Genomic DNA, 26,962 nt, shown 5'->3' on the forward strand with positions numbered 1-26,962 from the left:
TGGCCGCGGCGGGGAAGAGGCACCGCCCGGGCCGGGGGCGGCTGCGGGACCGAGCTGGAGCAGAGCGCTCGAGGCTGAGCCGCTGCGGCTGTTCGTGTTCCAACATCCCGGTTATCACAGAATCATTTAGGCTGGAAAAGACCTTTGAGATCAGCGACTCCAACCTATGACCCAACACCACAATGTCCACCAGACCAGGGCACTGAGCGCCACGTCCGGTCTTTCCTTAAACACCTCCGCAGTGCATGCCAGTATCTAAAGACCCTTTATGTTAAGAAATTCTTCCTGATGTCCAAACTGAATCTCCCCTGACACAGTTTAACACTGTGCCCTCTTGTCGCCGGTCGGCAGAAGAGCTCGACCCCCATCTAGCTCCAACCTCCTTTCACAGAGTTGTAGAGGGTAATAAGGTCACCCTGGAGCCTCCTTTTCTCCAGGGTAAACACTCCCAGCTCCTCCGGCCGCTCCTCACAGGACATGTGCTACAGACACTTCCCCACCTTCGTTTCCCTTCTCTGGACATACTCCTCCGTTATGCCCTGAGGTTCTTTCTCCCCACGGTGCCGGAAAAAGACTGGTTTAAATCGGCACCACCCGTTGCCGTAGCAAGCAATGAAGCACCGAGGCCGGGGGCCCACCCTGGACTGGGATCCAGGCGGGGTTTCACCAGCATTTCTGGTTCCCAAGGTGCCACATGCCAGGCATCAGCACCTTCTACTCGTATTTTATATATATATATATTTATATACACACGCTTTACAATACTCATCGCAGTTCTACTCATATTTACATTTTTCCACTTACTTTGCACAGACACTTCTTTTTTTTAATTGAAGAAAAATAAGACGAGGCTTTATAAAACATGAAGTCACCGAGCCCTGCCCCAAAGTAACAATGAAAACCACACGTTTTGATAGATGCAATAAATCTTATTGACTTTATTACACGTTGTATTTTAGGATCACTTTACATTCCTAGACAAAAGAGATGATACAAATAAATATAAGCTGTAAAACTATGGACAGAACTATGGACAGGTTCTTTTTCTACAGATCACCTAAGAGAAGGCGCAGGTGGGTGTATCTCCAAGGAGCTGAGAGTTGTCATCGACAGCTGTGCCCATAGAAGGATCCTGGGTCACCTCTTCAAAAAGAAAGGGGGCTGGAGAAGGCAGTAAGCACCTGGACCCCAGAGAGTCAACCCCCCACTGCACAGTGCAGCAGGCAGGACCAGTGTTCTCATTTCAGTTCCATCTCCGTAGCTAATTATGGCTTTTGCAGGTTCTCCTTTCCAATCTGTCTTTGAACACAGCAGGAACAGACCCCCAGGAATTACACTGAACTGTTTAGAGACTGGTGCACATTGCCCAGCACAGACAGGAGAGAGGACAGGTCCAGGTACACAGGTGCCTCATTGAAACTCCAGCACTGCGTGTTCAGCGAGGGCAGACTCACACACCTAAAACTGACTGAACACTGCCTGCTCTGATCTGTATAAGGCACCGGCGCAGCCCCAGGTGCTCTGGCAGAGGTATGTGTTTTAGAAGATTCAAGCAGCATGCAAATATTTTTTAAAAGGCGCTAGACCTAAGTTAAGGATTTAACAAAGTGCTTTAATTCCTATGCTTCAGTGTCTTGGGGTGCTTGCTCCCACTGGCCGACTCCTGCTCCATGCCACTTTTTCAAAAAAAAGATCCCATTATACAGATCAGAGCAAAGACAATTATGTTGAATGTTAAACATTCCTAAGAAGAAAAGGTGACGGCGCATGGCTGTCCCAGGGCCTCTTCCAGGACTCTAGCTGGATTTCCTGCCTTTGGTTAACCAGCAGGAAGCCCAGATGGTTCAGATAACACCAGAAAAGGGCAAACTCGGCAGGAATGTTTCTTAAAAGCTTCAAACCAGAGCTCAGTATGTTTTGTACAGCTTAAGACAATGTATCTTAATATCAGTGCTACTGAGCATCTGGTGAGGGTTAAGTCCATTGGAATGAGAATCCAAAAGCTTCTGTAACAGGCCGAGATTGCCCATGAACACACTGACCAAATCTCCACCCAAAGCCCCAATTTACATACAATGACTAAATATGCAGATTTTTTCTTTTCCACTCTACTGAGTTTCTTTCACCTTGCTAATGAATTTCTACAGAGTTAAAAGCAGAGCCTTTCTGACACCAGCTGGCTCATCAACATGAAAACAGGTTTGCACTGCAGAGTTCCACGGTACCAGCCCTGCCACGAGGGCAGTTTCCAGCATATGAGTTTAATATAGACTAGAATTCCCTATGGAATAGTAGCAACTGAGGAAGAGTGTGCACATGTGCAGACATGGATGTGTCTGTGTATGCATTATTCACAAAAAACATGTGTACTTAGGTATGTACATAGACGTGGTTATCTACTGTGCTGCTATTGCAGGGTTTTAAACATTTCCCCCCACCCCACCCCCCTTGTTTAATTTCAAGTCTCTGAGCACTTAAACCATACAATCATCTTTTAAAATGTCCTAGTACAGAAGATTATGTGCTGGAGAGAAAGAGGGAGGAGAGGGAAGAGAAGTTGATGTTATATTATGCAACAAGAGCCAGTTAAAAGGCTCTCTGGACATAAACAGTGCTTTGTAAAAATGAAGATTACGCTGGGTTTCCACGTTCAGGTTGAAAGAAATTGGTCATATGCCTGCTCTCTCAATTAAAAGCAAATCCTTCCTTCCTCGACCAAAACTAATATATATATGTGTGCATATATGTGTATACATACATTAACCCTGTGGCCCAGGAAAGCAGCCCATGGATTGCAGCAGCCCAGTTGGTGTTCAAGGGGCCCACCTGGCTCACCTGGGTACCGTGCCTGCAGGATGCACAAGTGAGCTGTGCTGAGTACTCAGTTCCTCCTGCTCAGGAGAAAGGAGTTCTCCAGCCTGGGTGAAGTCACTCTGTGGACAATTAACGAGCACAAGGCAGAGTCCACACATCAGAGCATTTCTACAACCAGGCAAGTCCTCACACACTCACATGTGTCAGTCTGGAGGAAGTCATCAGTGAGGGAAACAGGTAAAAACGTTCACAGGATGACAGCCAAGAGCAACCAGGAAAAGTAACATCCCAAGTCTCAATATACAGTGAACTAAAACTTATGAATGAGCTGTGGGACACTAGACAGGGACACCTTACTCTGTCCTTAGCATGGAGTTCACCTCCCTCTACCCTGCTACACGAGCCTGCTTTAGTCATAGGGCAGCTTTGCAAGGAGACTGTCAAAAGCAGGACCTCTTCCTCCCTTGTTTTCGAAGTAAAACCCCTGGAATTAACACCAGCTTCCACCACCAGCCTTGGTTAGGTGGCTCTGAGTGGACTGGGAGGTGCAGAGAGAAAGCTGCTTAACATGGAACAGGTGAGGCACAAGAGGCACTGAATGCTGAACCTCCTTAGACACCAAGAGAAGGGACCAAACTCCCAGGAGTACACTCAAAGGCAGCTCCAAGTTCCAGTTCTCTGCCCAGCTGAGAGTCTGAGCCTGGCAGGGAGAGCTCTGAGCTAATGCTATGTCTTCCATCAACAGTAGGAGGCATGAGAAAATGGCCATATGCCATTAAAGATGTCATATGGAGACTGGTTTTAAATGCCAGGGGTAAAGATGGAGGCAAGAGAGAGTGTGGAGCTGACACTGGCGTGCAGAGGTGTTCTTTGACAAGGTGGTTCCTGTTGGTAGGGGTGAGGTCTGTAGGTCAGCTTAGAGGAGCTCTCACTTATGCCTGTAAACAAAGAAAGGACTTCAGATTCTACTGCTTCCTTTCTGGAGACCACAGAGTTGTTTTCAAGACCCTTTTCTGTCCTACAGCCCTATGGGGAGGCACAGCTGTGTGGTGGTGAGGACACGCTGGCCACTGCCATCCTGCCTGTTCAGACCAATGCCTGTACCCCAGGTGATGATGCCAGTCTCTCAAGCAGGAAGAGGAAGAACCATGCACCTTGTCAAGTTTGAACAGATCCTCTGCTTTTTAGCCTCTTTTGGTTCTCACTGTGGACCTGGAGATTGGTGGTTCTGCTGAGATGACTTCCAACTCTGTCTTCTTAGTGCCCAACAGCCAAAAAGCCTCGTGCAGCAGAAGGACTGGTGCAGGAGGAGGACGGTGATGCTGTGAGGTGATCCCCATGCTTCCCATTGCTCCTAACACACTGTAACGTACCTCATGCATTTTTGATTTCCTAACTAAAATCCATTTCCCACAGAGGCCAAATGCTGAGTTGCAAGCACAGATCTTCCCATGGCTCAGTGCCCCTGGACTGGCCCGAGTCAGTTAAACAGCAACAAGGCCATCTCCAGGGAAAGGGGCTGGAGGCTGGCCAGGAGCTCTCTCTGCAGGTTTGTCCTTGTCTCTGCTCCCAGAAGGTAAAGGCTGTTCCCTCCCTGGAGAGGAGTTGCTGGTTTTATTTTGGAACCAGCCCTCGTGACTGTGGGTAGAGCTGAGAACTGGGGGTGCCTGATCCTGATGAGGATGCCGCCGATTTCCTTCCAGTTTTTGGTCTGAGGAAGCAAAAATTAAAATATAAACAAGAAAAGCTCTGACAATGTCACCTGTTACTTTCCACAATTAATCTTCAAAAAGCTGATTTTTTTACTGGAGTTTTTCTCTAATAAACAGTTTCAGCTTTTTTTCTGTCCTATGTCCTACACCCTGAAAGAAGGTCGTGGGGAGGTGGGGGTTGGCCTCTTCTCTAAGTAACAAGTTGACAGACCAAGGTAAAACAGCCTCAAGTCCTACAAGGGAAGGTTTAGGCTCAATATTAGGAAAAATTTCCTCACTGCAAGAGTGGTTGAGCCCTGGCACAGGTTGGTCAGGGCAGTGGTGGAATCTCCATCCCTGGAAGTGTTCAAAAAATGAGAAGTTGTGATAAGGTTTAGTGGCATGGTGGGATTTGGTTGAAGGCTGGGCTCAAATCTTAAAAGTCTTTTCCAACCGTAATGACTCTATGGTTCTATGTTCCTTTCTTTCTCTGCTTATCTACAAAGCTCAGCTTCACTTCACTGATGAGAAGTGCTGACCAACAGCAACTGCACTTGCACCTCTCCTGTGGGCCAGTCTGCTCAGGGAAGGTCTAACTCACCTGGGTTTTGATTTTTTATTTGAAGTGCTCTCAAAGGTTGAGGCGTCCACTTGAATCTCATCTTCTTCCTGCAGAGCTGCTTCCAGAGCTGCCTGAACCTTGGGAGCGATGGCTGGGCCTTCATAGTTCCTTGTTGTTCGGCTGGGCCCGTCCAGTTCCAGTAACACGATGTTCTCTGCCTGAGATAGGAAAAGCACAATCAAAGTCTCCATGTTTTCATACTAACTGCTACTTTTCCCTCCAGAAACTTAATCTCAAGTACTTTATAAATGTATGCAGGACACTACAAATTTACATCTCAAAGAAGAACATACAATCCCCTCTGGAATTCACATTCCCCTGATCAGGAGGTTGAAGAGACAAAGGTTCAACCACATGTGGGCTTACCCTGTACCGAGCCTCTGTATGACTCATCATGGACGTCCTGGCGTGTTGGCTCAGGGGCCTTTTGTACCCCACAGCAGATACTGGTCTTTTCATCATCTGCTGGTTACTAGACGAAAACAGAGACTCAGTCTGTTATACCCTAAAACCAAAGGCTCCTCTTGGAGTTTATGAGCTACAACATCTGCAAATTCCATGCAGAAATCTGTTTCAACACAGCAGAAACCACCCAAGCTGCATTTGTAGGAGCAGGAAAGAAATATGATAGGAATGCACTGCTATTTTAATGGTGAATGCACTATTACATATATTTTACATATAATTATTGGGTTTGTTTATTAGAAAAATCATAATCTTCCAAGAATTCTCCTAACTGTACATTTCTGTTTTACAGCACCTATTAAGAGGAACAAATTGTTTTGGTTTATTTTATTATGCATCAAGAAGCTGTGAACTCTAAAGGGCCAGTTTAAATCCCCAATTCAATCCCTCTTTTGTTCTTGACAGCTAGAGGGTTTCCTGTGACCTGTAATTCCATCCCGAGAAAAGAGCAGAAGTACACTCACTCCAGACGGGTTATGGGATGTAGTTTCCAGTTGTCTTCCTCTTCATCAAGGAATGATCTGTTCATGATCTTATTCTTTTCTTCCAAGGGAATAAAGTTTTCAATAATCAGGTGCCTACATGCAACCACAGAAATGAGAGATATACAAGAGACATAATTAATACGTGGCTTTCCTCACTGCTCCTCTCCCACTGATGTAATACAACCCTGGAAAAGGAGGAATGGTTTAGTTTTCTCGTGTTTAAATCTTATTCCACAAGTACGTGCAAGGCAGTCCCTCCACTCCCCACCCCGAGACACCCTCTCTGTTACAGTTAATAGCAGGCAATGAAGTGATGGGACTTACTTTAGCTTTAGTTCCCTGGTGAGTTCATTCTGGGTCTGCTCCATTTCCTGGCGCCCCTTGATGTGCTCTTCTTGGAGATCATGGATCTCTGCCTTCACAGCTTGCAGCTTGGAAAATAACTGGAGCACACAACAAGAGCCAAAATCTGTCACTTGCCAATGCTCCTCTCACTTTCACACACAAGTTGATTTTATTCCCAGCCTGGTAGACAGGGAATCATTTTCTTTTTACCTTTTTGAGTTTTTTGGTCTTTATGTCCACCTCTTGCTGCAGAGAACTATAGGTCTCCTTCAGCTCTAGTGTTTCCTCGTCCCGACTTTCCATCTGTTGCTGGATTTCTCGCTCCCGACGTTTCTGAAGAATGTGACAAGATGGCATTAAAGACCACAATTACCTTGTCACCTCCAGTTGACACACATGATACCAATGCTCAGGATGGGTTTCCTTCCCTGCCTTCCAGTTCTTCCTATCTCTTGCCATAGAAATACCAGAAGCATTAACTCTTATTTGTCCTTATTTTGCAATTAAAATCAGACAGTGTGAACAAGACTCAAGCTTCAACTAAAGGAACAAAATGCCATTTTTAGATTATTTTTTTCTTTCCTTTTTATCAGTTCGTACTAGTTACTGTATTTAAGAATCACCAACAGAATTTGCATAGCAGAAAATGAACTTTTAGCCCAGAGTAAAGACCCCTCTCTTGAGCTAAAGGCCAAACTGGTACTCTGAGATGTCTTAGAAATATTTCTTCACTTACAAACAGCTCCAATCAAGATAGGAAGCAAATCTTTACCATGAAGAGCTAGAATAAAACTGTGATAAACCTTCTTTACATATTTCAAATAATGACTAATCTGACACAAGCCCTTCCCCCTTCTTTTCAATAAATGATTGCCATTAAACCAATTTTAGGGTTAACCCTGGAAAATTTTTCTGGTAATGTCCCCAACACAATGTTTTACAAAAGTTCCGCAGCAAGGCCTTTTATACAAAATAACAAATGTCCTTCCTTGTACCTGTTCTGCAATTTCCTGTCGTTTCTGTTCCAGGATTTTCTGCTGTTCATTTGTGTGATCCACAATATTTTTCCCTCCCACCAGCAGCTTGCTTTCCATTGTCTGAAAGGAAAAACCAGGGTCAGACGTTTCTCTCAGTGACCACAGAAGGTAACTTTCTCTCCTATGGATACAACTTCTTCAGGGCAGCTCCCTCATTTAACCTTCTCTTTCAAGGCAGCTGCTACAAGAATCCCTATTTCTTAAAATTCCTATAAAACTGTGGGATTAATGCAACAGTAACTTGTTTAGAATAAAGTCCCCACTGCAATGTGTGGCAAAGCTGGAGAACCAAAATGTGTGCTCCCCTGTAAAGAACTTGTTAATGATCTGTGACAGAACGAAACTTTTCCTGTGCCACAGCTTGTGAAAAGATGTATTGTCTTTTATCGTGCCAATTGCTTAAGATCAGCACATAAGAACAATGAAACAACTCATGAACATTGAAACATGTAATTAATAGTGGACATTTCAGCTTCTGGCTAGAAATAGTTTATTTTAAAATCTTCCAAACGAAACACAAATCACTATCCTGGAAACTTCCTGTGAAATATCTTTCCAAATTGGGAAACCCTTTATTTTCCCCACAGCTTAAACAAACTGCTTTCAAAGAGTATGACAAGGAAGAATTCTACCTTGATTTTTGCACTCAGCATCTCTGTTGCTTCCTTCTCTCGCTTCAGGTCCTCCATTTTCTTTTCCTTTTCTTTCAGCAGCCTCATCTTTTCTTCTGCTACCAAGCTGTGATCCTCGACTATAGCTTTCTTCTCAATCTCCAGCTTTTCTTGTTGCTCCCTCCAATAATCGTCTTTGTCATCTCCTTCATCCTCACCCTCTTCAGTGTCCTCCTCCTCTTCCCCACCCTCCCTTCTCCTTTCTCTCCTCTTTCTTTTGCCAATAGACCGTTTTTCCAATTGTGCCTTGAGCCGAGCAATCTCTTCCTGGAATTCCCGCAGCAGAGCCTCCTTAGGATCCTCGTTCACTTGTGGCTTATTCTTGATGTTTTTGGCACGGTTGGCATATCTCAGTGTGGTCAGTGTCTCCTCTACATTGTAAGAGGCAGGGCCTATATTGGCCACCATCACAGTTTTGGCGTTGCCACCTAATGAGTCCTGAAGTAGCCTGGTCAGCTTGGAGTCCCGGTATGGAATGTGCGTGCTTTTGCCATCTACCAGTGCAGAGATAACGTTGCCCAAAGCTGAGAGGGAGAGATTGATTTTAGTGGCTTCCTTCAGCCTTTCCCCTTGTGCCCCGGTCTTTGCTTGCCGCTCGCTGCCTGCCAGGTCGACCAGGTTGAGCTTCCCAACACGGATGTGGTTCTCTCCATCCAGTCCCAACTCACTGCACTCGATAGTGATCTGGAAAATGGCGTGAGATCGAGAGCTGTGCTCGTTCATGTTGGTGGCACCAACGGAGCGGTTCTGGTTTCCCAAATTCATGATGTGCTCTATCTCTTTGACACTTTTTGTAACAATGGTGGTCAAATCCTTAACAAAAACCCCCGTGTCTGGTCTCTCCTTCAACTCCAGCCGCTTGGACTGATCCTTTGATAACAAGTCTCTGATTTCTTCTTGGTAAATTTCCAAATAAGACGCTCTAACTAAGTATTGCTGATTTTGAGATCTAGAGATGTGGGTGAAGATGTGGTCGAATGAATTGGGGATGACCCCTCTCTTTTCAGGATCACCACGCACCCCTTCCATCGTATACGTTTTCCCTGTCCCAGTCTGCCCATAGGCAAAGATTGTCCCATTAAACCCTTGCAGAACAGAGTCCACGAGAGGTCTGAAGGTCTCATCGTAGAGTTCGACCTGTTTGGAATTCCAGTCATACACAGCATCAAAGGTGAAAGTTTTAGGCAGTTCATGAGATGATCCCCGTGGATTCTTCACTGAGACCTGCCCTAACTTGACATCCACATTGACAACTTTTTCATAGGAAGCGGTTTTCTCTTTGCTGTTCATGGGCCGGCAGCGCACGACCACCCGCACGGACTCGGAGCTCTTTGACTTAGACATGACAGCAGGGCTGCGGCTGGTGCGATCCGACTGATGGATGATCCCGTGCTAGAAACCTGGAACAAAAACAAAGCAGGAATGTCTGAAGGCAGTTTACTGCAAGGACAACTTTTCACAAAGCCAAAGACTTGCTTCATTGATTTGAGCAGCATTTTGCATTCATTAAGCTGCAAGGGATTTTGAAGAACTAAAATAACGTACAACATGAAACCCCTGTAAAGGCCTGAACTGAGACAGAATTATTTTACCAAAGGCTGTGCATCAAATGGTATCATTTTTACAAGCTCTGCTGCAAAAATGCATCATTGAATCACATCTTTACAGCTGGTAAAGATCCTTTTCTTGACCCTCAAAAATAATAACAAGCCTTTTTAAACTATTTATAAAAAGAATACTTTGCTATTTTTTTTTTTTTTTGCAGTCAGGCCTTTTGTTTTAAATCTCCCAGTTTGAAAATCTAGTACAGCCTTGCTCTCTCTGGAGCACAAGTCTGCTATTATCATTTCTTTTGGCAATACACTTTTATCAGGATTCCCCACAAAAGCCAGCCCTGCTCAACTACACTGACCTACTGACATCACTCCTGCTCTGGTGTTCCAACTGCATCAGGTTTACAGGACTCACCATCAACCTAAACTCACATTGCATAAACCCAGATCACAGATCCAAGCCGTTCATGACTCTGGGTAGACAGAAGAACACACTGGTGCATCCTCCAGTCATCAGCAAGATGAGCTGCCACTGAAAATGGAGCAAAAAGCCTGTGTTCCTGCTAAAGCAGTCACTGCTAAAGCCTACACAGCAGATCTCAATGGCACAGCTTGGGGAATGCCATGTGGCTTCTAATAACACTTTTTATTTCCAAAATATCTTCCAAGAAGAGCCCTGAGGTCCTTCTGCCAGCTGGAACTAAGTGTAAAACTAATACACACAGGGAGTCCAAGGCAGTGCTGGCACATGTTCAGGTGTGGCCTCCTTGGGATGTGTTCACTGTTCCCAGCTGGATCAGCAGGAAACAGGGATTTTTGTCTAATTGTTTTTTACTCAATAATTGCATGGATCAGGAGAGCTTCTCCAACAAGGTGGCAGAGAACTTCAGGACCAGAGCTAGTGGATGGGAAAGGAAGCACAATTCTAGCCCAACATACAGACAGTCAGACTGGAAAAAGTAAAACAGAAGTAGCAGATAAATATGGTTAAAAATTGTACAAAAACCTCAGTACGGCCTTGGGAATTTCCTTGGGTCTGCAGGGGGAAACTCTTTGCTTCTCATTCTTTCCATAAAAGCATTGAACTGGACAGTCATTCAGAATTCACTCTACACCCTGCACAGTGAGTTCAAACTGCTACAGGAATTTTGGGTAGCTACTGAATGAAACCACTTCCCTCCTAACTGACAGCTCCAGATAAAGGTGACCTTCCTGTCTGACCCACAGCAAACACGAATTCTGGAGCATGAACACAGAAAGACTAAGTGAAACGAGGACAAATCTTGGCAGAATCACAAAAAACAACCCTCCCTCTTCTCATCCTGAGGACTTGTATACATTAATACACGCATGTCCTTCCACAGCTCCCAGAGACATTCCTGTAATTCAAGTTCACAAGAGACAATTTTCTGACAAGGTCACATGACAACCACTGTGTCACGTATCTGCATGTTCACACTGGCAAATACTCGAATTAGGCACAAGTTCTGACAAGGAGAGCATGGATTTATTTTATATATTGAATATCTAAAATACCATTCTGATGAGAAGTGTCACTTTTGTAAGCAACTATGACAAATATTAAATGATCAGAGTTCAGTTAGTCTTGCCAGAGGTACACTTTGAACAAAAATTATGTTGCACATTTGCTGCTCATCTGGGTGTACCTCCTCACCATCAGCTTTTAAAACCTTTCCCCACTTCACTTGCAAGTCTCTTTTTATAGTCACAAACAACTGATTTTACCCCTGATTTGGGCTATTTTCATAACAACCCATCACGAATCATCTCCAATTATTTTAGCTACTGCGGTGAAGTTTACTGGAAGCATAACAAATTATGGTTCTTCTCAGATTTATCCAAGTGTGTAACTGGAAAATAAAACCAATTAGTTAGCAGTGTTTGTATTCCCCAGAAACTCCAGGGCAATGTTTGAGCTGCCAGAGTGGCTGGACATGAATGGCAGGAAAGCTGGGAATGCTGCCGTGCCATCCACTCTTCTCCATCAAAGATGGGAATTTTTTTATGAAATTACTTCAGCCTGAAGTGACCTGGGCCAGGTCCCTACAAGTCAAGGTTGAGATGGAGGCACTTGCAAATGTGCCCCTGGTGACCAAGAGGGAAGGATGGGCAGAAACTGAAGCATTTTCATTTATTTCAGTCAACACAAGGTTGCGCCTGAAAAAATGACCAATGCCACAACCTGAATGCAAACTGAGGCAACCACTTTTCCTCAGAAACTTCCAGGGTTGGGAGGGGCTGTCTTGGACAGCAGTGTCCCAGGCATTGTGCTGACCCCCGCCACCTGCCCTGACAGGTGATGTCCTGAGGCCGCTCTGCTTCCTGCCTTAAGCTTAAACATCTCTGAAAGATTTTCTCAGAACTGCCCAAACCCTTCCCTTGCGTCTCTGCACATCCCGAGGTACCACTCGAAACATTCCATTGCTTCTTGCCATTCAAATCTTTCAAATATTTGTGGTTTCGTAATGTCACGGTTGAATTGTGTCTTTCCGTCCTTCCCAAGCCAAACCACCCTTTGTGCTGCTGTTCTCCTCTCGCCTCCCTGCCAAACGCTCCGCAGGCCGGGCAGGACATCCCCGTGCCACCTGTGCCACGGTGTGCCCTGATTTCACTCAGCGTCTGGGGTCACTTGTGGTCACCGCTATCGCCTCAGCGCGGCACCCCACGGGTCTTCCTTCCCCCGGGGAGCCGGGACCGCGGGCTCGTTCCCGGATTCACCCGAGCATCCCCCGCCGCCCTCGCGGCTGCGACACCGGGCGCTGCAGGGAAGGGGGCCCGAGGACAGCGGAGCGCGCTCGTGGAGAGGGGGAAGGACCGCGAGGGAGAAGGACCGGGAGCGGGGGACACCCACGCGAACGAGGCCACCCGGCCGCGGCATCGCCCCCGCAGCCCGGCCGCGGGCGGGTCCCGCCGCCCCACCGCGGTCCGGGCCGTGCCCACGCGAGGCACCGGGGGCGGCCGGGGGGGCAGCGGGCTGTCACCGGCCCGCGGCGCGTCGGCCCGGGGGCTTGGGGATGCTCGGGGTGGGGTGCGGGCGCGACGCGGGGCCGGGCCGGACTCACCTGCGCCGTCACCATGGAGCCGCTCGGGCGCTCCTCCCGCGGCCCCGGAAGCGGCGCGGCCGCTCCGCCCGCCCGTGACGCGCTTCCCTGGCAACGGGCGCGCCCGCCCCGCGCCGCCGCTCCCGGATGGAGCTGGGACAAAGGGGCCCCGCCGCGCCCCGCACCCAGGCTGGGAATATTTCCCAGGCTCCAAAGCTCGGGAATGTTTCCAAGGAGAAAAAGACCACCATAAAGAAAAGACATTTAAAGAGTTAAATCCCCTTAACTAGAGCTGTCTGGAGCGAAGCAGTGCAGTCCAGCTCTGGTACCAGAGACTCCTGCAGTGGAGGAAGGAATGTCGGTGCACTATGAGTGAATACAAAATCAAGTTTTTATTAGTACAAAAAATACCTTTTTAAAAAAAAAAAACAAAACAAAAACAAACACCCCACCCGAATATTTTGTTTTAATACTTGGTCTTCCCAACAGGTGGGGGAACAGCTTCCCCAGCAAAGGCAAGGCAGCCCCAAGGGCATCACCCAAGATCAGTAAACTGTATGACACAAGGAGGTTCAAAGTCCTCAAAAGCCTGAGTCCCAAAGGCACCAAATCTGATGTATTTTCCCCCAAATCCCATGATTTTTGCAGCACTGAGGAAACAAGACATGAGTTTTTGCCACCCTGACACCTGGGGGACCTTCTCATTTAGCTCTCTTTACTCACTCCCCTAAGCCTTCAAACTCCTTCAGAGCTCAGAAACGTTTCAAGGAGGAAAAGACCACCATAAAAAGAGACATTTGGAGTTAACCACTCATAACAGCCTTGCCTGGACTGCAGCACTGCACTGGAGGCAGCAGCTCTGATACCATAGACTTACCCAAGCGGCATTTTTGAAAAATGAACAGTTCTGTACTCAGTCTTTGGACCAGAAAATGAAGTCACAGAAGCACCAAAAGGCATTGGTCGAGTTGAGTCTCACCACATTGGGATCATCAGTGTTACCAGCATCAAACCGTACCAGGCCAAACAGAGGGGTTCGGGCTGCTGCTTCCCCATCAATGAGTAATTTTCCAGAGTTACCTACACTGGGAGCTGCCCCAGCCAAGGGTAATGCTCTCACAGGGGTTCTTTTATAAAGTACAAAACCAAACAAAACCCACTACCATAGACACAGGTATGACATACCCAACCCCACTACAGCTACTGTAATAATCTTGGCTCAAAGTTTCTCTCCTAACAAAAACCTCACTGACATCAACAGCTACAAAGCTATGAGCCCTCAATCTCCAGCTCTGGACTGGCTGTGACAGATGTCCTCCCATGTCCCTGCACACCCGTTGCCCCAGGTTGATGCAGAGAGGCTGAACAGGCAGCTGCCATGTCACACTGTGTCCCACTGCACTCCTCCAGCACCACCACAGAGATCCAGGGCCCCACAGCACTGAGTATGGAATCTCTTTGGACAGGATAAGGGACACTGAGGCACTGTGGTGACACAGGTCTGGTAAGACAACAGTGGTCCTTGATAAAACCCAGAGCTTTTTCAGTCCTGAGCTTCACCTTGCACACCATTTCCAGGGAACCTGATATGCCTGACAAAACTGTTGCACTTAAAAAGAAGCAATTATGGTCAGTTTTGGACACGAAGCTTCAAAACTTCTCCAGGTGAGAGTTAAGAATTAACAGAGAAAGAAAAGAGGAGGAAATCTGAGCAGCTGCTTCATCATGATTGCTGGTGAATCCCAAGTAGTGAGAATGGAGAGCTGTAAAAGCTACATCTTAAAGAACTATATATAGTTTATAGTTTCCTATAAACTACATTATTTAAAATTTCTATCTGAGCTCACATTGGAAACACAGGAGACATCAGACAGAACAGTCTGGAAGGGACTGTGAGGAGCATTGGAGGGCAGGAGCTCTCCCACAGCCCAGCAATGACTGCCCACAGGGAATGCTGCAGCACCAAGGACCCAGCTCAGAGCCCTGGAACCACGAAGCCTCTTCCTCCTTTGGTCAGAACTCGTCCCGCAGCCTCGGTGGGTGGTCCATGCCAAAAAACGAGGAGGGTTTCCCATAGACATCCCGCTCTCTTTTCACAAAGGCAGTGAAGGAAGAGACACAGTTCCCGATGAAGTGGTCGGACTGGCCAAGAATGTACAGATCAATCTGAGGCACTTCTGGCTGCAAGCTGACAACCTTGAACTGCAGAGAAACGAGGAGAGCAGATGGATCCAGTCAGCTATTATCAGAATCCAATGTCTTGGCATAATATTAGAAATGGAATACACAACAGAAAGAGAGTGAATTTAGTCTTTATCTGCCCTATAACTCATTTATTATTAGATCAATGTCAGAGCATTTCTGAAAATCACTTAGGTTTATTTAATTTAAGTCCTTTTTATGGAAATATTTACTACCATGTCAGATAATGCTCTTCAACCTCCCAGGAAAAAAAAAAAGTTTTACAGGATAATTTTTATTGCTCAAAGTGAATTTTAGCCAAATTCACTTTGAGATGCCAATATTTGGCTGTGAATAACCTATTCCACAACTGCCTGCCTCCTGTCTGTGACAGCCTCAGGCCAGAATCCAAGGGAGGTTTTTATCAAAGCACTCCTGCCAGAAGAGGTTTCTGGAAGACTCACCTTTTTCTGGAAGAACTGTTGTATTTCCGTTGTGTAGGGCTCAGAATCGGTAGCAATATAAACAGATTTAGCTTCAGTCTTTGCCACCCAGAGCTTGAGAGCCCGTTTGATCTCTCTGAGGTCTGGCAGGCACATGTCCATGGTGAGAGGCACTGCAGCACTCCGGTCGTAGCCCACACACTGTGGTGAAGCCATGAAGTGCGGCCCAGCCGTCCCGTCCTTTAACATGTTGCAGGCATTTTTCTATTGGAAGAGGGAAAGAGAATCACAGAATCATCAATGTTGAAGACCTCTAAGATCATCAAGTCCAAACTTTGAACAGATACCCCATGCCCACTAAACCTTATCAGAAAGCACCACATCTACTTGTGTTTTGGGCACTTCCAGGAATGGCAATTCCACCACAGCTCTGGGCAGGCTGAGCCAGTGCTCAATCACTCTTTCAGTGAAGAATTTTTCCCTAATATCCAACCTGAACCTCCCCTGCTGCAACCTGAGGCCATTTCCCCTTGTCCTGTCACTGGGAGAAGAGGCTGAACCCCACCTCGCCACAACCTTTTTTCATTTTCGAAGTACCACATTCGAGTGAGAAAACACCACCACATCCCCCCACCTCTGCCTGTCTGAAAGAATCCCAGCAGCACTGCTAACACACAGGGAGCTCCTGAGTGCCAGCAGGGATCAGGTGGCTCTCCCAGAACAGCTCCTTTCTGTGCAGCTTTGTCCACATCCCACTGTCACCAGCCTACAGCCGCTGCCGTACCCAGTCCGAGCCGATCCTCAGGTGAATGCCGACGTAGGGCCGGACAAGCAGAGACTGGATATAGGCTTCTCCCTTCTTCACCATTGTATCAGACCACTCCATGTACTTCTGCAGGGGCCGGTGCTCCTCCAGGACAGGAAATTGGGCTGGAGCTCCAGGTAAGGCAAGGACAGGGTGCTCAGAGGGTGGAAACCTATGGAAAACCAAACCCCAGCAGTCTGAAACATGACCAAACCTGCAAAAAGACTGCTGTGAAGGTTGGAGTGGAAACCAGTTAACACCCTCAAATATGCAGCATTTATCGCTCCAAATTTAGATAATTTTAGCTGTTTTGCCATCTGAACTGAAGAAATGTCAGGGACTGTATTTTACCTCAGACCTTTTATCTGACAGACGAAAAGAGAAGAACCTCATACACGCAGTAAGGAGCTACCAACCAGTGAGATGTTACATTTCCACCCCAGACTAGAGCAATTCTGTCACCCAAACTTACTGAAAACCACTAAAGTCACTTGTAGCTCTGAAAACACGAGGTAACCAGCAAAATACAGTTCATAATCACCAACTGACCAACCAAATTCTTTTTGACGATTAATTACATATTTAATCAATAAATACTTTAGTTAAATATTCCTGGCTCAGAAGTCAATCAGCCTGACAGAGTTCATACCTAAAGTAATGCCCACAGGAAGGGCTCAGCGAATACTTAATGGAAAAAGCATTCATATTTTTAATTATATTACTAACTAACCACTTCAATTTCTCCCCCAAAATGTAAACTCACAATACACTGTCACAGCTGCTTTCACAACTGACTCTAAATGCCCACAGTGACCTGCCAGCACTTTTCCATCTTCTTGCTACCTTTGGATCCAGTGGTCCTTGTATGCAGGACTGAAGGAAATTCCCTTGAAGAGCTCAGACTTATCAAAATCCACTTGGAACTGATCCCAGAAGGGACCAAACGGATTTCCATCCTGCAAAGAAAAGACAAGTATTCATTCAGTGCATACACGGAGCCTGAAAGACGATCTAGCAAGATCCTGGGGTGCAAAGCAGGAGTCTGTTCCAGGAGGGAAGCAGTTGGAATACAAGCCTGTTTGACACACCAGCTCCACAGGAAGGAGACAGTGAAATACATTAAGGGAAGTTCACTGAGAAGGTTGCAAAGGTTGTCTTAAAGAACAAGGACACCACAGCTTCCAAACTTGTAGTTAAGAGAGGTTGCTTTAACACCAGCTGGAAAACTACCACAGCTGGGAAACAAAGAGCAGGAGATAAACTACAGTCACCATCAAATCTGAAGTGACAATATCTACTTGCACAGACTGTATTCCCAATCCCCAAGCACTTGTGGACAAAGGCAACTGATGAAGGCGCAGCAGCCACTCCACAAGTGGTGAAAGCAATGCCACACAGACCTATTTGCGGTGGGCAACTCCTAAATTTGCAAATCAATGGCGACCTGAATGAGTCAGTCGTAGCCTTTGGAATTAAGCCGTGCCCGCGGGGCTGGGGAGGAACTCACCTTCATGGGACATGTGCTTTTGTCCGCGCTTCTCTGGGCAGCAGCCTCGAAGCAATAAGCCACTCTCCTGCCGGGCGGCCAGTGCCGGGGCGCCAGATGCTCCATGAATTCTTCCAGGCTGATCACGCGGTGGTACCGCCGGAGCGGCTCCAGCCTGAAGTGCTCCGAGTAGGGGACGTGCAGCTGTGGGGAAACAGAGCCCCTGAGCCGGGGGTACCCTCACCCGGGGCCCGCAGCTCATCCCCGGAGAGGTCCGAGCCCTGCCCGCCGCGCCCCCGCTCCCTCCCCGCGCCCGCCGGGGGCTCACGTTGGTGTAGGGCGGGCGGTGGTGCCGGTACTCGATCCAGGGCGGCACGGCCAGGGTCCGGTTGAGGGCGCGGGCGAAGGCCAGGGCTCCCAGGAAGTGCTCGGCTTGGTTACCGAAGCGGCCTGCGAGAGACGGGGCTCAGGCGGGGACCGCGCCGGGGATGGACCGGGCACGGACCGGGGGATGCGCCGGGACATGGACCGGGGACTGCAGCAGGGGACGGACCGCGGACCTCGCCGGGGGATGAAACGGGGTCTGCACCAGGGTCTGCAACGGGAACCACACCGGGGCACGCGCCGGGGGTCGCACCGGGGGATGCAACCGGGAGATGCACAGGGGACCCGCACCGGGAGAGCCTCACCCATGCAGGGACAGTAGAGCAGGTAACCGGCCTCGTCCCAGGCGGGCGCCACGCCGCCTCCCGCCGCCATCACCGGGAGGAGCAGGAGGAGTACGAGGAGCACCGGGACCGGTGGCACCGCCATGGCGACTCGGCGGCGGCCAAAGCCCGACGCCACCATCCCGTCATGCCCCGCGGCGCGCCGCTCTGGCGGCCACCACCGCGGTGTGACGTCACTCCCACAAGGCCCCGCGCAATGGCGCCGCCGGGGCCGGGACCGGAGCCGCGCTTGGCGCGGCCCGGGGGAACGGGGTGAGCGCGGGGGGGCGAGGGAGGGGGGCGGCACCGCAGGGAGGGGCGGTGGCACGGCCGTACCCTCCCCTCGGTGGCGGGGTTCCCTCAGGGGACAGGGGGGCGTGTGAGGAGGAGGAGGAGGAGGATGCGGGGCGGAGGGGGGGGGCGTAGGCCGGGCCCGCCTCCCTCCCCTCCGGGCTGTGGGGCGGGGGTGGGATGTGTGGTCCCGCTCCACCGGGGTTGCATTATCCACGGAGCGCTCCCGGGGGTGGGGATCTCCCAGTTGGCTTCCGAGGCAAACAGTGGAGGTGCCGGAGTGGGGGAGCGAGTTACCCGGAGGGCAGTTCGCGGCCACCCCCCGGCACCTCCACCGTTCGCAAGGCGGTTGCAACAGCACCTCTGAATTCCCTAAAATTCCAGTGTGATCGTTTATCCACCTTACCGTTAAAGACATCAAAATCCAAACTCTTGTCTTCTTCCAGGTAGCTTTGAAACTGGCCCAGATGGCCGGGCTTTTCTGGAGGGAAAGGAGCAGTTCCCTGGTGAAAGTGGCGGAGACTCCCGGGACACCGGCACAGCTCTGGAGCAAGAGGTAGAGACCACTCATATTTTCTGGGACATATTTCATGGAGAGGTGAAATACTCCTGGTTTTAGCACCCAGAAAGACAGATTGCTCTGAACCACAGGCCTCCTGCACCCTGAGGGGTCAGAGCAGCTGTCACATCACGCTGATTTGTCCCAAAGTGGCACCTCAGCAGTTCTGGTCCTTTATTGTTCTGCTCTGACCACAGAGATTCAGCCTGCACAAAACCAAGTTTTGTTCTTGACAGGCATTCCCAAACCTCACAGTGACATGTTTTCTTGGAGTGATCCCATTTCCCAGTGTTTTCCACCCTGAGGGAGCCATCCATGATATTGGGGGTGATGGTGTAGTCACAGTAATTGTTATTTCAGCTCTTCATAACGTTCCTTCAGCACTTGCCGGGGGTTGGTTTGTTCCCTCACAGTTGCACATCCTGCCCACAACTCACGCTCATGTTGATGTGCAGCAGGAAGTTCCTCCTCTGAAGCAATCATGGAGTGAGAAAGAGCTTGAGGGTTTGATGCTATTTTAAGAAGAGTTTCTCAGGCAGCCAAATTGAGTGAAAGAGATCGGTTTTATTTCAGCTGACCGTTTACCAGTCGAGCTGGCGCTAGAACCTATAAAATGTTGTACTTCACCAACACACAACTCAAGAACAACCTGCTAAGAGAGATTAATGTTGAACCTCATCAGCATGAAAGCCAGAAGAGCTTACAGGAGGTGTATTTTGTTGAACAGGAAACAGTTTGAGCTTCCATTATTAATGGATGAGAGTGTCAAAGAAAAAAAAAAAGAGTTAAAAATTGCTCATTACAGTAGAAAACTTGCTAATCCAGAGAGGCAGACTCTGCCTCACAATCGAAAAGTGAAAATACAATGAGTAATCCCACTCTGAAGAGCAGCAGCATTCGTTGCCTTCCAGAAAAAGGTGTGATATTGACAATAATTGTGAGTTTTCTTCCTCAGCCCTGTTCAGCCACATGTGGGGGTTCAGGTCGGTTTGCTTTGGAGATGGTCTTGCCCAGTGTACCAGATTGGTAGCAGAAAAGATGGGAAAAGAAAGTACAAGAGAACCTTGGTTTCTCTGAGAATCTCTAGGAGGGAATTCCATGTAAGCAGAGACCAAAAGCAAGTGAGAATATGAAAAAATGGGATGAGAAGTGATCCACAAAACACACAGTGAAAGGAATTGAGAGCTTTTAAATAGACACCTTTCGATGATCTTTCAGGAGAAAGTACATCCAACAGGTAACACTGGCTCTTAATAGTTGCAAAAAATGTAATTCAGAAAAAGTTTAACATAATTTTATTCAGGTAACGGTTAAGGGGATAAAGACAAAAAAATGTTGCGGAGATTGGAGTTCCCCATGTCTGGGAACACGCATCTTCAAATGGTCATTGGGTGCACGGGTGAAGGATGCAGTGTCTTAACACCAGCCTTCTGTGATTTCAGATGAAGAAGTTTTGCTATTAAAGCAGTTTGGTCACAGGGGGCTCCAACAGAAAACTGCACTGGGACAACATCACAGCGAGACGCCCACAGGGTCGAGTTCTGCTTGACATGGCCATGTTCTACTAGACCTGCCATGACGGCATTTTTTCCCAGTGTTCCCAACTGGATTCAAGATGCAAAGCAGGAGGAGGAAGAGACAGGCTGGAAATTAGTCCCCAGACCAAGAGGTGAAGAGACTGAAAGTCAGGGAAAATGCCAGTGTGAACTATCGGAGCCCTCCTTCCCTCACGTGGACAAGCTGAGAACTCACACACTTTCCCATTCGGAGCAGAGGCCCTACAACTGCCCCCAGCTGCACTGTGGCAAGGCCTTTGCTTCCAAGTACAAGCTCTATAGGTAGGTATCTGCAAGTGCCTCTGCCCAGCAGTGCCAGGAGAGAGAGGAAACCCCCTCCCTCGTGTGTCTTTGGTTGAGTTTCTGAGAAGCTGGAGGAGGGGAAATGCCCTTTTACCTTGCGAAGCAGTTGAGTCCCAGACATTACCATACTTGGCATCTCTTAAGGCACCTTCCAGAGAACTTCAGCTAATGCTTTATCCTGAGCTCAGGCTGTTTTTTGTTTCACTGAGGAGGAAATAGAAACAGAAATTGAAGTTCACAGATTAAAAAACAGAATGAAAAGCAAGAATAGCATTTACATTCCTAAGTCCTGCCTCTAACCACAGGGGTAATTCCATGGCAGCTGTTGCTCCAGTATGGAGAAGTAGAGTTCCCATTTATGTAGTGAAGTACAACACAAACTAATTAAACAGTGATGACTGAGAACTTGAAATCAGATGAACCACATTGTAGGAGAGTGTGAGATACCAAGGTGAAATCAGAGCACAGTGGCTGTCAGCAGACTTGGCCACAGCCTGACCCTCCTGATGAACTGAAGTTTTCTCACCTAGTGTCACAAACTAGGGAGGTTTTCTTTGCTAACTTCCCTTTGGCAGCCTCAGCAGAGAGCAGGAGCTGAGGAGAGAGAGACAGCTGCTGGGACAGACTGTAGGTTTTGCCTGAAGCATTGTGTTCCTCTGCACCTTGTTTAGTGGAGGTAAAATGCCACCTGAGATTTTTGTGCCATAAAGTGTAGGACACAAGGAGAATTTTGGAAAACTAGCATGTGTTCCCTCAGGGGCTGGATGTTTGTCTGACCTTTCCTGCTTTTCTCCCCTAAGGCATATGGCCACGCACTCTGCTCAGAAGCCTCACCAGTGCATGTACTGCGAGAAGATGTTTCACCGGAAGGATCACCTTCGGAACCACCTGCAGACCCACGATCCCAACAAGGAGGCCCTGCACTGTCCCGAGTGCGGCAAGAACTACAACACCAAACTGGGCTTCAGGCGACACCTGGCCATGCATGCGGCTGCCAGCGGTGACCTCAGCTGCAAGGTGTGCCTCCAGACCTTTGAGAGCACCCAGGTCCTGCTGGAGCACCTCAAAGCTCACTCCAGGCGGGCTTCCGGTGGGGCGAAGGAAAAGAAGCATCCGTGTGACCACTGCGATCGGCGCTTCTACACCCGGAAAGACGTGCGGAGACACTTGGTAGTGCACACGGGGCGGAAGGACTTCTTGTGCCAGTACTGTGCTCAGAGGTTTGGGAGGAAAGACCACCTGACCAGGCACATGAAGAAAAGCCACTCCCAGGAACTGCTGAAGATTAAGACGGAGCCAATGGATATGTTGGGTCTGCTCAGCTGCAGCTCCTCTGTGGCAGTGAAGGAAGAGCTGAGTCCTGTCCTGTGTATGGCATCCAGAGACATGATGGGCGGTAAGAGCTTCCCTGGCATGCTGCCTGTGGGCATGTACAGCACACATCTCCAAACCATGCCAAGCTCAGGGATGCCCCATTCTTTGGTTCCTAATTCTCTTCCAATGGGAATGAGCTATCCTCTGGAGTCTTCTTCTCCCATCTCCTCCCCACCGCAACCTCCTCCAAAGTATCAGCTTGGATCTACCTCATATTTGCCTGAGAAACTACCCAAAGTAGAGGTGGACAGCTTTTTGTCAGACTTCCCTGGCAGCCTGTCTCTCTCATCTGGTGATCCTCAGTCCTCTTCACCTCAGCCACCTGCCCTGGATGAGGCTTTGCTTTCCAAGAGCCCTGCTAACCTCTCAGAGGCTCTCTGTGCTGCTAACATGGACTTCTCTCATCTTCTTGGCTTCCTCCCCCTAAATCTTCCTCCTTGCAATCCACCTGTCTCATCGGGGGGATTGGTCATGGGCTACTCGCAGGGGGAGGCGCAGCCACTGCTCACCACTTTGCAACATCAACCTCAAGAGTCTCCCGGAGCCGGGGCCTCGCTGAACTTTGGGCCCCTTCATTCGTTGCCCCCCGTCTTCACCTCCAGCTTGAGCACAACCACGCTGCCACGGTTCCACCAGGCATTCCAATAAGCTGGAAATAGCACTGGAGAACAGATCTTTCGGTCACCCTTTTGTGGAGAGCCTTAAAAACGCACAACTCTTCCTTCCTTGGGGGTGTGAAAGCTCTGGCAGAGCTGGGTCAGACGGGAGGTTTCTGATCTCAGAGGGAGCACTTGTAGACTGGAACAGCTGATACCCCATGCAAGTCCCAGTCCTGTACAGTGGAAAGATTTCAGCTGATAGACTGGATATATTTTATCTAATTTTTGATCTGTGAATCAGGAGCCGCGCTTAGCACTGACCTTCCCTGAGAATGCTGGAGCTATGTTCCTCTCTGGGAAAGGACTGTCCCTCAGAAGGAGTTGAGACTCTTTCATCCTGGGCTAAACTTTTGAAGAGTCCAGCTTCCATTTCATGTTACCACACTGCAATTCTGGCAAACCAGCCAGCACTTCCACATGGAGAAGAAGTCAGGATACCGCTCTGTATGAAGCCAATGGGGAAGAGGCTGTCCTTCCCTGCTACCTCTCATCCCATCACCCAACACAGCTTACTCCACATCAGTGTTAAGCAACAAGCCCGTTTACATAGTGAATTCAGCATCACCTCTTCGGAGCCATTAGGATAAACTCATTATGGTGAACATTGTTTACACAACACAAATCTGTTTCTGCCATTGCAAAAATAGGAGGCACCAGAATACACTGGGTTCATCTCTGGTGTAGCTAGAACACTGTTTACACAACGAAGTCAGGTTGCACTGATTTCTCTTCACTTATCATGTTCTTCCCCCATGGGGAAATACATTGCTTTTGGACCACTTCAGCCTCTGCCCCTGTAGGCAGCAGCTTCCTGCCTTTTCCTGCTGGCTATCCCGAGTGAAGGGGATGGAGCAGCTCTCACAGCTTAGCTTGGTGTGCGGTGTATGGACAGAGCCCTTTTCAATATCTCCCTCATGCAAACAGATCTGGAAACCAAAGCACGTGAGAGAGCTGGGTAAGGAGCTCGGGACATCGAGCACTGGTGTACCAGGTGTGGGTGAGAACAGGCTGCAGGCCCTGCTCCATAGGTTCCCTTGGGTTGTGGAACAGAGTATGAGTTTCTGGGTCTTGGGGTTTTTTAACCACAGCCATTCATTGAGGTCAGCACCCTTTTTGGCTTATCCAGGAAGCAGTCTCAAAGGTGTATTTTAACCTCAATGGTGGTAACATCCGAGAATCAAGGAAAAATTGGTCCCAGCTTCATATACACTCTGTCAGTGTATTGGAAGCATTCCCCCAACACCAATAGTTCTAACAGATGCTGAGGTTTGGGGCCTGCAGTCAACTTTTCACTTTTTTGTTCCACTGGCCTTTTTTGTTCTCTCCTCCTCAAGCCTTGCTTCCTGAAGTTAAAGTCCTGCTTCCCTTGCTCCCTGCCCTACCTCTTAAACTCTTCCATGGGCTGTCTACCTACCAGGGCAGAAGGGTTATACTGGGAAGTGGCAGCCAGCTGCTGGTGTCATTTAGCACCTGTATTGTCTCCTGCTCCTGTGTTCCTGGGCACTTACACTGCAGATGAGGACATATGGGTGTCACTCACTCTGCATTGGTGCATGTTTATGACTATGGACAGGCAGATCTTCATACCTCAGCATAGAGGAACCATTGTAGGCCAATACAAACCAGGAAATCTGTCAATATTGTTCTCCATAATTCTAGGAAATGCAAAACCTACCTCTACTCTGTTATCTCAGCTCCTTGGGCAAAGCCAGATACTGTCCTCCCTCATCTCCCCAGAGCACATCCACCTCAGTTGATGCAGATTCCTTCCTGCTGAGCCATGATCCCACCGTGTGACATCAGCTGTCCCTCTTTTGGTCACAGGCTTGTCCCCCTTCCATTTTACTCCAGAATTTTATTTTTAATTTAGCTTAGTAATTCTTCCCAGAATGACTCTTTAGCAATCCATTGATTCTCCAGAACATAGATCGGTTGTTTTAGGTTAGCCAGCAATGCTGCAAATAAGACTTTTGTATCAAAATGTAATATAAGATTTATTTACCTCAGCAATATCCTGTGGCAATGATCTCCCTGAGTTGAATGCAGTACTTTTTCCTTTTCTCCACTGGAAAATGTTGCCTTTCCAAGTCCAACGAGTGCCTTCTTGTTCTCTAACCTAGCAAAGGTAAACAGGGCATTGCAGCCAGTCTGTTTACCAGCATTGAATACCTCAGGCCTGTCTCCTATTGCTTTGCTCTTTGCAAATTAAAGAGTTTCACACTGTTATCAATTATATGCAAGCCTTATCCCTGTCTTCAGTTGAGAGGATTATTATTTTTTGAGAAATAAATGGTCAGAACTGATGACTCACTGCCAGTGAGGATTATCAGATTTATGCAATGCCATCACACACCTTCTCCCACTGCGGAACATTCAGCTTTCTTGCTTCCTGCCTGCATTGTACTCTGAACAGATGTCATCACTGGAATTCCTTTAGCAGTGGTAGCTAAACTTAGAGCCAGACATCTTTTTCCTACCAGTAGTCTGTCAAAGAATAAATGGAATTCATTTTGCTATGATTTGCACGTGTGATTTGCTTTCCACAGCTACTTTAGCAAGCAGAACTGCAATAACCTTTGTCAGTACAAGGAAAATCTAACCCAGCAAAGGCAGCTGGGTCAGAGACAGCATTGGAGCTGATTCCAGGTGTTTGCACAGGAAAATGGATTCAAAGTTCCTCTACCACAACGGTTTTTAATCTGAAAGTATTTTATCAGTCAGTCTAAAACTAATGAGACTAATTCCATTTGAAATAGCAAGTGTGCAATTCACAGAACAAATTACGGTGAACAACTTTTACCTGTTCATAAGAAAAAACTTTGAGCATCCAAGCTTACAGCACTTGGGAATTCCAGTCCATTAGGACATGTGCACCAAGCTGTTAGGCAAGTCAGTGGAAGTCAGCCAAGCTCCTGCTCATGCAGCTGGAGGTAAGGGACAAGGGTAACCTTGGCATGCTGAGGGGGATTGCTGCAGCCCAGCCTACAGTCTGTTCTGTGGTGTATGTGCAGGGCTGTGGCAGCCACTGTGCTGCTTATGTGATATAAAAAAAAATCATCCCAGAAAGAGTTTGGTTTTGATTTTTGTTTTGGACCACAAGTTTGGGGCTGCAGGTCCAGGACACAGCTGTGAGTCAGCCAGGCAGAGCCCAGCAAACCACTGTGATCCCTCTGTTCCTGGCACACCTGTATCAGGAAGATGGCATCAGATCAAGCCCAAGGGCAGCAACTACAGCACGTAATTGGTCAGGAGGGTTTAGTTAAATAAAGGAATATTTGAAATTGGCTGGCTTGGGGGGTGTCCAAAGCAATAGGAACAGTGCAGCCAACTAAGATATAAACCCAGAGACCTCCAGTCAGCAAAAGGACAGGACATGATCTTGCCAGCCCTTATAAATCAGACCCTGGACTCTCAGAAAGCCAGGGACTTAATGTCCCCCTAGAAATACGAACTAACAAATAGCCAAGCCAAGCCACTCTCTGGCAGCAGAGGGTTAACTCTTGCCCATCCTTCCAGTCTTAGATTGCCAGAACCCTGTGAAAGGCTGAAGATCTTTTTTCCCCTGGGATTACAGCTCACTCCAAATCCATTTGTAGGAAGGAACAACATGTTACCTTGCATTTGCTTCCACTGAATTTCATGACACAATACCCACACACCATGTTGTGACAGGTCCCATCCTCTGTCTCACAGCGCTGCTGCTCTTTAGCCTCAGTGTTGAAAAACGGTGTCACTTCAACTGGAATCCTTTTTTCGCCTCCGGTAGATTAATGATTTCAGTACTTTTGTTGAGCTCAGCTCTTTGTTCTTTAATTCCTTCCTTGCTGACAGGTGAATAGCAGCTGCTGGGAAG

At 48.1% G+C, this 26,962-nt stretch overlaps 3 protein-coding genes across 3 annotated transcripts; 1 reads left to right on the plus strand and 2 right to left on the minus strand.

Moving 5' to 3' along the window:
- Window positions 1-908: 908 nt before the first annotated feature.
- KIF3B (kinesin family member 3B) lies at window positions 909-12,835 on the minus strand. Its single transcript, XM_048321895.1, has 9 exons — window positions 12,767-12,835; window positions 8,092-9,530; window positions 7,418-7,519; window positions 6,633-6,755; window positions 6,402-6,520; window positions 6,057-6,170; window positions 5,494-5,599; window positions 5,107-5,285; window positions 909-4,525 (listed from the first exon to the last, which is right to left on the minus strand). The coding sequence occupies exons 2-9, from the start codon at window positions 9,472-9,474 to the stop codon at window positions 4,429-4,431; spliced, it is 2,223 nt and encodes a 740-aa protein (XP_048177852.1). The 5' UTR covers window positions 9,475-9,530; window positions 12,767-12,835; the 3' UTR covers window positions 909-4,428.
- Window positions 12,836-13,118: 283 nt separating this feature from the next.
- POFUT1 (protein O-fucosyltransferase 1) lies at window positions 13,119-18,550 on the minus strand. The gene is made up of 7 exons (XM_048321524.1): window positions 18,350-18,550; window positions 17,989-18,110; window positions 17,682-17,864; window positions 17,018-17,130; window positions 16,154-16,346; window positions 15,391-15,633; window positions 13,119-14,947 (listed from the first exon to the last, which is right to left on the minus strand). The coding sequence occupies exons 1-7, from the start codon at window positions 18,507-18,509 to the stop codon at window positions 14,759-14,761; spliced, it is 1,203 nt and encodes a 400-aa protein (XP_048177481.1). The 5' UTR covers window positions 18,510-18,550; the 3' UTR covers window positions 13,119-14,758.
- A 9-nt stretch (window positions 18,551-18,559) lies between these two features.
- Window positions 18,560-25,628, plus strand: PLAGL2 (PLAG1 like zinc finger 2). Its single transcript, XM_048321523.1, has 4 exons — window positions 18,560-18,640; window positions 19,105-19,214; window positions 20,660-21,055; window positions 21,877-25,628. The coding sequence occupies exons 3-4, from the start codon at window positions 20,793-20,795 to the stop codon at window positions 23,096-23,098; spliced, it is 1,485 nt and encodes a 494-aa protein (XP_048177480.1). The 5' UTR covers window positions 18,560-18,640; window positions 19,105-19,214; window positions 20,660-20,792; the 3' UTR covers window positions 23,099-25,628.
- The last annotated feature ends 1,334 nt before the right edge of the window (window positions 25,629-26,962 follow it).

This window comes from Corvus hawaiiensis, chromosome 17 (assembly GCF_020740725.1).
Source record: "Corvus hawaiiensis isolate bCorHaw1 chromosome 17, bCorHaw1.pri.cur, whole genome shotgun sequence".
Taxonomy (NCBI): Eukaryota; Metazoa; Chordata; class Aves; order Passeriformes; family Corvidae; genus Corvus; species Corvus hawaiiensis.